This window comes from Morone saxatilis, unplaced genomic scaffold (assembly GCF_004916995.1).
Source record: "Morone saxatilis isolate NCDOM2014 unplaced genomic scaffold, NCSU_SB_2.0 Contig2, whole genome shotgun sequence".
Classification (NCBI taxonomy): Eukaryota; Metazoa; Chordata; class Actinopteri; family Moronidae; genus Morone; species Morone saxatilis.
In genome coordinates this window covers 13,247,041-13,258,686 of record NW_023339762.1, presented here as the reverse complement: position 1 = coordinate 13,258,686, position 11,646 = coordinate 13,247,041, and the positions used below count along the sequence as shown (strand labels likewise).

Genomic DNA, 11,646 nt, shown 5'->3' with positions numbered 1-11,646 from the left:
TCTATCTATCTATCTATCTCATTGCCTTGGAGTTAATGATCAGTGACTAGTCCTCTTAAAAAGCTTTTTTTAATCCTGCATACTTTGGCCAAATGGTGTATATTCAGACGTGTGTGTGCTCTGACTCTTAATGTCCACACAGACCAATCCGGTGAGACAACGACTCATTATTAAACACTGATTGAAGTTGGTGTTAGAAAGGAGAGCAGGCTGCCTACAGATTAAGCAGGACATACAAGATGAGGGACATGGTGTGCTCTGAAAATATTGAGTGAAGGTTGACACAGGAATGAGACATGCGCCTCTATAATAAATGTAGCACTTCAGGTTTAAAGCAGAGGTGGGGATGCGGAGGGTGGAGGGGAGAGGAATCGAGGGGGAAGTGCAGCGTAAACCGCAGTGAGCAGAGGAGGAGGGGAGTCAGGCTGAGGTGGAGGGCTTATGTAACAGGTTCAGATGTGGCCTCTACCTCTACAGAGGATAACGATTGGCAAGGGCAATGAGGATCAAAAGAGACCTTTGAATTCTCTGTGAAAATACTGACTGGGCCACCAGTTCAGGGACGATAGAGGTAAACAGCCACGCCTTAGGCAACCAATAACGATGTAGTTACAATAACAACGTGTTTTCCCAGTCTTCCTCTTTTAACCGTCTACCTAGTTCTAAGTTCCACTTTAACCCATTTGTATCTTGTATTTCAGTATTATCTTCTGGTATTTTGTATATTTTGAAACGATATGGCTTCGAAGGAATTAACATCATTTTTAATTAATATTTGTAAAGATTTGCAATGCCTTTGATGACCAAATCTTAACCCATTTTGTCTGGTTTAAATTGAGGGTCCCATGCCAATTCTGTGAGATAAGGTAATTAATTATTTATATTTATTGATTTATTTAAGTCGTATTACTGATTTGTGTGGCATGTAATGTAATGATGTTATTAATGTTTTAAGTTTGACCCTTTCCTTTTGTTATTCCAGGGGGAGCCCTGCAGACACCCGGAGAAGAGCAGCACAAACTAATTATCACATAAACAAAACAAAAAACTTAATGTATTCCATTTGGGTTTAAAACAGAAAAAAAAGTTCGTTTTTTTCTAGTTTCCCTTCTTGTATTAAAACAGAAAAATAAACAAACCCATTTTTTTGTTTGACCGATTCGGTTTTGAAACGAACAACTAAATAACGAATGATGCACAAATTAAGTACCTCATAATTATACTTAAGTAGTCTCAAGAGAACTTTAATAAATCTACATAGTTACTTTCCACCACTTTGCATCAGACATCATACACGAACATGTACACACATATACCCTTACTGTCACTAGCATGAAAAGTTTTTTTCGTGGGTCACAGTGTCCTTGCTGTCCCACCTCATCCCTCCCTCTGTGGAATAAATCAGCAGCCTCCCCCGCCTGGGCTCTGGCCTGAGCCAGGCCACTTCTAAGATCACAGGGATTAAGTCTGTCAAATCTATAGTCCACACCCTGCAGGGCTGCGGGGACACAAAACACAGGGGAGTCATAATGATGACTTGTCTGGCATTTAGAGTTTGTATTCCACAGCGCTATATCCAAACTCACAAGGTGTGGGCTAATTAATCAGCATTGATTTGCTTGGTTTGATGTTAAAAACATGATCTTTCAGTTCTTGAATTAAACCAACTGTTCTGCATTCACAAATAAACAGTAAATTAACAAATATGCATCACCAAAATAGCAGCACATTTCCAACCTTGTGCTGTGCTGAGAAGACTTCGCCACGGTATGTAATTACTGAAAAAAACACACATACAGTACATGCATGTAAATTACTATGCGTGTGAGCATTATGCGTGTGTGTAGATATCCACCATCCATCCTCTCCTCCTGCCGACCACCGTCAGCAAGACTGTGTGCTGCATGGATGATGGTTCCCCAGTGCCTAACGCTAGCTATAATTAGGTGGTTCAACTAGCTGGGTGTGTCTCTTCATTCTAAAAATGCAGGAGTGGGGTGTTCATTTGAAAACAGATAAGGCCTAACTGCGTGGACATGAGGAAAATGTGTACGCAAGATTGTTAGTTTGTTTATATATGAAAACGGGGAATAGGAGAGACAGGTTAAAAGACACACACAGACATTAAACAACTAAAAGAGAGAGAGTCACAGCGTTGAGTTTGTACTCCCGAGATCGTCCCTATCTCACTGTTGAATGATGAGCCAACTGCTGTGAAGGTGCCATGCGTGGATTAGTGCACAAGGCAGTGTTGTGCATCGAGTTGATTTGATTCAAAAAAGGTTGCGGGTCAGCACATTCAGTTTCAGTGCTGCTCTGGAAAGACCCAGTGAGAATACTGATCGGCTCTGTAATTATCCTGAACCAGTTGTCATCACATTTCTCTTCACCACCTGACTGCCACTGTCGTGTTCCCCAGACGGCCAGTGTGGATTTCAGCCAAAGATTTCTGAAGCCTATTTAGGATTTGAAAACAACTCTGCAGAGGATTAATATTGCAGTTGCCGCAAAATCTCAGGTCTTCTTGTTTGTTATGTCACTTACACAATATGAGCCCCATTTGTCATTCTCTCATAGACACACAGAGGCAAAGAAACAGATTTTCTCTCTCTCTTTTTTCACTAGTGTTTCATAGTTAAAAGCCATAATGCTATTATAACAGGAGACATTACTCTCCTGTTATAATGTTGTTTCACTATCTGCGTTACACCAATCTGCCCTACTGGGTATCTGATTTGATGTGCTGTAGAGAGACATTACTCTTTGCTCCGTACGTAGCTGCAGCAGCTACAGTGTCTGGATACATCAGACTGTTTTTAACATGATGACGATATCCGGCAGCCTGTCACAGACTGCTCAAAAAGGTCCAAGGTAAGATTAACCTCCTGTCACAGGCTGCAGTTTGGAGGTTCCAGTGTAGCCTTTACGAAGGTTTCAGGTTATACAACTCCATATTCATACAATTGGACAAATTGAGACTGCACAGTACAAACAACACTTACGAAGTTCATTTGGTGGCAGGCCAAAGGTAATTTATTGATCAGAGTGGGGGTGTAATCTGAATACTGGTATTAGTCAAAGAGTAAAAGAAGTCTGCCATGTTGAACCACCATATTTCTACAGTAGCCCAGAAGGAAAAAACCAAACATTAACTCTAGATGAGGCGTTTTTCCGTGCATTCGCGCCCCCTGTAGTTTCTTCTAATTCCAATAGTCACTCTCTTTTTAGCTCTGTTTTTGGTCTCCACCAACTACAGAGAGAAATATCTTTAGCTGCTAAATGCTCCACTGGGTTCACCAGCTATACTCACTAACTTTGTCTGTCTACTGTTTGGTGCTGAGCAAGTAGTGTACAGTCAGTTTGAAGAACAAATAGCTTAACCTGAGACTTAAACTACACTGTTGGGTGATAATTATTTATGGTTCCTCATTACAGACATAGATTCATTATTAATGTAAAAATATTCATTAAGCAGCTTTAAGTAATAGTAGTGGAAATTTGGTGGTATTATGTAAAAGACAAAAACTTCCTTTCCCTGCATTAACTTGGTCTTTCAAAGTGCTGCACAAAGTCAAACCAAATTCAAGTCAACTGAGCTATGGATAAATAATAATTCACTGGCTTTGACGGAGCAGTAATATTAACTAAAATCTTTAGGTTAAACATAGTGATGTGTGAAAATGGTCAGGTTCTCTCACTCAATGCGACATGCAGTTAAGAAGCAGAAGGTCATTCAAGGATGAATGACAAGAAAAAGTTGCAGAAGTCAGTCAAAGATGGAAAACCTCTAAAGTGCTGAAAGTTAATATATAACTTGTTTGTTTTGTTTACTACTTTGGGATCAAGGTAATTATGGACAAATCTTAACAGCACTTCATCAAATTAAAGTCAACTCTTCTGTGTATTTTAATAGAAATGTTGTTCATTTATATGCTAATTTCTATTTCTATGGCATTATGTTGTTCGGGATTGGCAGCTTGAGGAAGTTGTTTTCCAACGAAGGTGCATGTGGCCAAAAAAGTTAATCAAGCCCTGGGCAGGGATGGTCATGTATTAGCATGCAGACAAAGGATGTGCATCTATTATTTCTACAGAATGAACAGGATGTTGCTACGTGAAGCATGCACACACAGGCACAGGAAGCAAAGCAACAGGCAAAAGTAACAGAATTAGCCTTTCCTCAGTGACTGATATGCTTTTAAAGGGCCGATAGGTATCCAGACAAAAGTGCTCATTTGCAGATTTAACTCGGGAGAGCTAGAGCATGCAGATCCGGCCCTGCTGCAATGAAAAGCGCAGCTCTATGACTGCTGCTCTCATGCCGAACTCCACCACTTTCCACCTCTGCATTCAACTACACTTTTAGAACAAGCCTCTCAATAGAGCTAATGGACCTGGGAGTGAGAGCCCGTCACACAGATAGACAGATAATAATACACAGAGAGAAAGAAAGAGACCCAAAGTACCGGTATGTGTTCACTGAGCACTGTTATCTGATTTGTTTTCTCTCTGCCTTCTCTCTGTCTTTCTGTCTGTCTTCTCATGCTACTCTCTCATTTGTTGTCTCTCAGTTTTTGTTTCTCTTTATTGTAGTCTGTTTCCCTTTGATCTTCCCTCTGTCATTTCTAGCCACTGTCAGGCAATACAGATTTACAGTTTTGATGTATTGATCCCTCTTGATCTTTATCCGTATTTATCTAAAGTAGATTTTAACTGATTCCTTGAAGGCTCTATTTGGTGCAACAACATCCTGGTACACACACTCGTACATATATTCAATTATCTATCTATTAATATTATTTCATAAACATGCAATTAAAGTAATATAGTAGAATTGTACTTTTTCTTTACTTTCAAACAGACGGACAGCCCCCAAATTCCTTTATATGCCTATGTAGTGTGAAGGTATGTATGTTGAAAACCGTTGGCTCAAAATACAAAGTAAGCAACAGGAGTAGCTGTTATTTAATCCAGGGTCATTAAGGAACTGAGCTAAACTGTGCTAATGTCACTGGTTAACATGCCTTCAAATTGCACCAAGATAAGAAAGGGCACTAACATGAGTTTAATAATCCTTCTTCACAGCAGACATTTTGGCTCGTCACAGCAGGAAAAGCACAGGTGTTACGAATAACACGAAAGATTAATCTGTTTTATTCAAGAGTTCCAGTAAGCCATGACAGCATGACAGTGAGCCAGCATGCACAATACCAGGACCCTAAAACCGAAGCAGCTAAATAGAATTCAGCCATCATTAATTCAATTATTTACGCCTGTGCTTTTCCTGCTGCGACATGTCGACATCTCCTGTGAGAAAAAAATTATCATCTCAATGTGAAGCATTCCAACCTAATGAATTTTACATATATGATAGTATAATGAAATTAAGCCTGAAGCCTTCACACCCTGAAAGAAATTAGTGTGTCTATTTTACAACAGCATGAACAACTACAGTCAGTTTTGGATCAAACAGCCATCAGAAATAGACTTGCCTAGAGTAACTCATTACACAAATCATTCATATGTTTAAATTTACTTCAACTCATCATCATAGGAAGCCAAGCAACTGCTATAGAAAGCACAGGCTTGTGCACAATCTGTAAAGTCATTCCAAAGTATTAACTACCAAAGACTTCAAAGAGGAGGCAGAAGATATTTCTCAATGTAATTTTGTCATTTTGCTTCTGTACATTTCTAAAGCAAATATTTTCTTTCTTAATTATTTCAGGAAAAAACAACCACCGGGCTGACACTGACAGAAGAGCCCACATAATAAAATAAACAAAAATAGGTAAAAATAGAAATCTGACCTCTGAGTAAATGCAGTCCTTTGAAAACAGTCCAGTTTGTATCTTTCCAAATAGGCCACCCTTAGTCTGCACATTTGTTTTGCTGACTTTACACAGCTTACGACTGTGAGCATATGAGTCATATGTTTTTGAGAAGAAACAATCTCATGAAATGTAGAAAAAAGCTGGCAGCCGACATAACAGAGTAAGCAGTCAGGGTGTAAAACGGTGAAGTAATTATCACTGACCTCACAGTCTTCTCATTTAATTGGCGTGCAGACCCCTGAAGAACTGTAGTTACGGGACAAAAAAAAAAACAGGACAGCACATATTGTACTCACTGGAACAAGTTTATGAAGAGAAAAAAGGGAGAAAGAGGACAGAGGAGTTAAAGACATGAAAAGATATGAAAAGAGAGAGGAACTGAAGATAAGGTGAGGTCAAAAATGAGCAAGTGAAACCAGATGAGATGCACAGGAGGGTGAAATTGTGGGAAGGTAGCAGAAAGAGATAAGGTAAAGGAGCTTGTGCATACCTTGCTGTGCTGTGCTCAGCTCAGCGGAAAAAAACACACCCTTACATCTGCATGCCGTTGGACTTGAGCAGATGCACTGACAGAAATAGCTCGGGTGAGGAAAGTAAAAGAAGGATACAAGTCCATCTAGGGCAGGATGGACGCACTCAACTTTGTTTGGCTGAGGTAGACATTTTGAGAGATCTAATGTGTCCTGGTGGTTTGCTTTCTCATCAAGCATTCAGCCTTTTTACCTGGGCTTTCACAGAAAACACTCTTCCTGGAGATGGCTCGAGATGTGTGTGTGCTTTCGTTCACTGATCCACTGAAGAGGAGCTCTGTGCAACGGCGTGAATTTGTTATATGTTGTTAAGTGTTTATCCACAACCTTTTGACCTCTGCCCAAGGGGGGTTTGTGAAAGCGGTTTTAAGAGTGACATACAGCAGATCACTTAATAATATATATATGACCAACATATACAGTATGACCTTGATATTAAGTTAAGTGTATCTGAATAGCTGTATTACTCAATGATGAATGGTAGTGTTATATGCTATTTTTATAATGTCATATAAATTTGCCAAAAGCTAAAAAGTGTAGCCTTACAATGAGAAAACAAAAAAGACCTCTAATGATGATTGGAAGAAGAGAGAAATATTGATTGCACAATGCAGAAAGCGGTGCTCTGATTAGTGACTGTGTCGTTAGACCAGTCTAGCAGCAAGGATGGGTGACAACAAACTAAGGCTGACCCACTGTGTCAATTTCAATGTCATTTTACTTTATTGGCATGAGATGTGACATACATTTGCACAGCCAAAAGGTTTCAAGAAGACAACAGTTTATTTCTTCCTTCTCTCTTTCACTTGCACACACACAAACACACACTTTCTGGCTTGTCATTTATCACTATTATATTGATGATTTGTACCTCCCTATCCAAACACCAGCTGACAGTAAGAGGCCCCATTACGGATGCCAGTGGGCCACCTGTCCTCCACAGGGCTAGTAAGTGAATGCAGCGTGAGTTTAACCTTCAGCTAAGTGTAATGAAGTTTGACAGTGCTAAGCAGCCAGGATTGCTCATTAGGCATCCCTGTGCCAGCTTGCCATGGTCAGGGTCTCTCCTCTTGGCTTTCTCTTTTATCTCTTAGATGCAGGAGCACAGAGCCCAACGGTCTCCTCATTAGACAGGCCCATTGCATAAATTCAGCCACACTGAGCTGGAGTTGGTCCAAATAATCCCCCTCATTTGTGTTTGTTTGCGAACAGGAAGCCGGCTGCTTCAACCACTGGTACAGCTGAGCAGACCCGTGTTTGGCACCGCTTGGACTCCTTTCAGATGATGGAGGCCTCCGCTCACACTGGATGACATTAGCCCACAGTTACAGTGACAAAATGCTGCCAGCAGCTGAACCACTGACCTCCACAACATTTACCCTCAACACCCCTAACTCTACCACACACACCTACTGGCTGCAGATCATACAGATAGTTCACATTATATTTGGTTGCATTGTTGCTTTACCTATTCAGTGCAATAATACCAGCATTATCAGGAATCTTGAAAATTTTATATTAATATAAAGGTAACTCCAACATAATGTTCCTGCAGTGCATCGAATCACACAAGGCCATTATTATAGACCAATAATAAAAAGAGATATGCGTGATGTATCTGGATAAAGGGTTATGAAAACAACAAAGCTGCATGGTGATAAATTAACATCAAGCTACCAATGTCTCTACATTGTTATGTACAAAGACTGGTTTAATTTAAAGGCACAATACAGGTTCCTAATGTAAGCAAAAGAGGCCCTACCTACCGAAAGAAATACACCCATCCAACCCATATTTTTTAAATATTAGGGGGGCTTTTTGTCTTTAATCGATAGGACAGCTCAAAATAGACAGGAAAGAGGGAGAGAAAGGGGATGACATGCGGCAAAGGGCCACAGGTCAGACTTAAACCCATGTCCACTGCAGCAAGGACTCAGCCTTGGTACCAGCTGGGCACCATCTCTGCCACGTAGGCTACAAAGACAACCCCGTCCAACTGTTTCATTCTTGATAGTGAGCCACCTACCTTAGTTCATCTGTCCATACTGAGCACCAATGCAAAATAGTGTTCTCTTTTTTTAAAATGTTATTCTGATCTGTATAACTCATTGTGTGGAAGTCACTGGGGTCATTTATACTTGGATCATATAATGACATTGATATTGGATTGGTCCCTTCACGGCGGATAACTGATCTGCTTATTAGGGATCAGTATCGGGCCAGTAACGATCGGATCATATCGGATCCGTGCATCCATAATTGGAACCTACTATCACTCCCAAATTGATTGACATGTTTTCTGACGCACATTTAAACAGAAAGAAGGAACTAAAACAAATGTATTCGTGTCTTCAGTAGCTGATGGTTTGTTTATACATTTTATTTTATTATTTACTTTACATATATAGAAATTATTATGTGACAACACCTGTATCTTCTACAGTTAAAAAAGTAAGTGATTGACTGTAAATGAAGTAGTAATGTCCATCATTTCCTCAGCAGCACTTCAGCACCATGGACAGCACTGACTGCCCAGCAGTGTTGGCTGACAGCTACAGGAGAGATACTGCACACTGTCTGCTTATCTTCACTTTAGGCTGCTCCCACTGACAATTCATTTATCTAATCAACTGATCAATCAAATTCAAATCCAGCACACTCTTTAGGAGTTTCAGGGTTTCATGCCGAGGACCCTAAACAGATAGAAATGAGACCCTAGAGACACTCATTTGATAAGATCCAACATCTTTTTCTTTTAGACAATATTTATAGCCCATAGCCTGCTACTTTAATGTATGACAACAGAAGAAAGCTGCCATATATATTATATATACATGCTCTCCCTACATTTTGTGAATACAGTAACAATAAACCATCCTCTATAAGCCCCCTTTCAAGGTCCCTTAAGCCCCTGCAGCCCACTTTAGGAGGAACTATAAGGCACTTACCTGATGCTGCTTGCATCCAGCCACAGATCTTGTACACGGTGGAGGTGCTGAGGAGGAAGAAGAGACTGAAGCAGCCGATGCAGGTGACAACCAGCATCATGGACATTCCAATGAGGAAGGAGGCGGCCTTGAACGCAGTGGAGGGGATAGCGGAGAACTCGGTGAAGGTACCCTGGCAGGCCAGCTCTCTGGAGAGTCCGTCTCCGACGCAAAAGTGAAAGAGGCCGAAGTAGCCGGCCTGCGGCGTATCCACGCCATCCCCAATCCAATAGGGCTGTGAGAAGATGGTCACGTTAACAATACCGAACAGGATAGTGAAGATGGCCCATAAGAGTCCGATGACACGGGAGTTACGGACGTAGTTGGTCTGGTACAATTTCGCAGCTTCTGCAGACGGTAGCATTGATGCGGCAGATCCAGGTATCATTTTATGAAATCCCGAAAGACTAAATGAATGTCGCGATCTGCCCGAGCACAAAGCGAGGACTTAACATTGATCACATAAACCGTGTTTTTTTTGCTTTGTTTTTTACAGAAGCATCCCCGGAGCGGCGGGAACCAGCGGTGAATCTATGCCCGCGCAACTGCAACACAGCAACATCTGCCAGGCGCGATCAACTCATGACGTCGCATCCTAAAAAAGCCAGGCGGTGGACCGAGTGAAGGAGCTCTACGGCGGAGTGCTTGAACCCTGGATATGGACGACAACTCAGAAAAACTCAATGCACTACAGTGGCAGAAACAGGTTCCCTCCCACTTGCTCCGTGAAGCCGTCAGACGTGCACATCGCTGCCGCACTGTGTCGCTCGCCGATGCCCTTGGAAAGCCTCGAAAAGACTCCCGAGTGGGGAAGAAGAAAAAAAAGAAATAGATTACTCACATCCGATCGAGGATGCACAACATGTGATGCCCACGTATATATATGTATAAATAGCAACAGCGTAAAGGAAGCAGGTTGTGTTATGTCTCTGAATGGGGTCGCGTCCAATAACACAATATAGGCCCTGTGCTTACAAATGAATGCAGCCCACCATAATAACCGTTCAGAAAATACGACGGCTCTTCTTCAGGATCGTTAAACGGGAATTTTATTCTCCGGTTTATGACAGCATTACCGGGCTGCCGGTGATGCTGGGAGTCAGAGAGGGAGGGGCGCAGACGGTAGACGCAGATGCAGCGCTCGTTATGCGCGTTGTCTATCTGTGCAAACACCTTCTGGGTAACGCTGCGTCAACGTCCGCTGAACTGACGAAATATCGGAGCGATCTTAAATATGTTGAAGGAAGAAAAAAAAGGGGGGGTTGAATGCTATCAAATCAGGTGGGGTGTAAGATTTTAAGCCGGATAATAATCTCCGTCTAATGTCTTTTGCGCGTCGTCCTGCTTGTCAGTGTCACCTGCGTTAAAGACGCAGCCAAAACTGCTCGGCTTCATGAGGCGCACTGCTTTGCTGCCAGGAGGTTATGTAACACTTCATGAGAATATAACGGCCTGTGGAGAGGGGAAAAAAAGAGAAAGAAAGAAAGATGAAGAAACAGTCTGAATATACTGCATAGTATGCACTGAATACGTGCTTCCACGTGTAAATGTATGTTCTGTCTACACCAAGGATTTATCAAAAAGTCTCATTTCTCAAGAGATGAAGAGAAAAACAAATCACATGATAAAATATCATATGACGCTTCTCCCACCTTATCCAGTTCTGGCTGTATGGTGGTTGTTCTGTATTTGCGTCACACAGACAAGTGCACAGTTTACATGGACATAAGATAAGACACCAATTATTGTTTCACTGATGAACTAACTTCTTACATAAAACATTACAATGTTTGGCCGCATTCAGACTACAGGCCAAAGTGAAGTCACTGCCAAATCTGATTGTTCATATGTGATCTGATATTCTCATGTCATATGAAGTATGATCTTTTATGATTTGGGCCACTTTCATATGGGGTCCAAATCAGATACAGCTCTGATCTTTTTGCACTGTGACCTCCATCATATCAGGACTGACATTCATCATTCATCATTCACTGGAATCTGGTATGGACCACGTTAAAAAAATAATGCCAAAGAAATCAGAATTGAATGCTAAAGATTGCAGTGAGAAAGTAGCCTTTGTCTCCTTTCCTAAGCTCTGAAATGTGCCGCAAACTAAAAAATCTTACTGTCTTGCAACCAGAAGTCAGCAGAGATAAAGGACATTTGAGTAAAATATATCATCCTTAACTCATCACAAAATGAGCAATAAACACAGTGTGGGCTTTAGCTTTAGTCACACCTAAATCACACTATGAAGCCTGTCCTCTTCAGACATTAAACCTAACCATTTCT

At 41.3% G+C, this 11,646-nt stretch overlaps 1 protein-coding gene across 1 annotated transcript in view; it reads right to left on the bottom strand.

Moving 5' to 3' along the window:
• LOC118330047 (LHFPL tetraspan subfamily member 3 protein-like) overlaps positions 1-10,680 on the bottom strand; it is a 24,316-nt gene extending 13,636 nt beyond the window's left edge. The window contains exon 1 of the mRNA XM_035664427.1: positions 9,313-10,680. Within this exon, the coding sequence (XP_035520320.1) occupies positions 9,313-9,739 (427 nt within the window). The 5' untranslated portion in view covers positions 9,740-10,680. The remainder of the gene's footprint in view (positions 1-9,312) is intronic.
• Between the last annotated feature and the right edge of the window lie 966 nt (positions 10,681-11,646).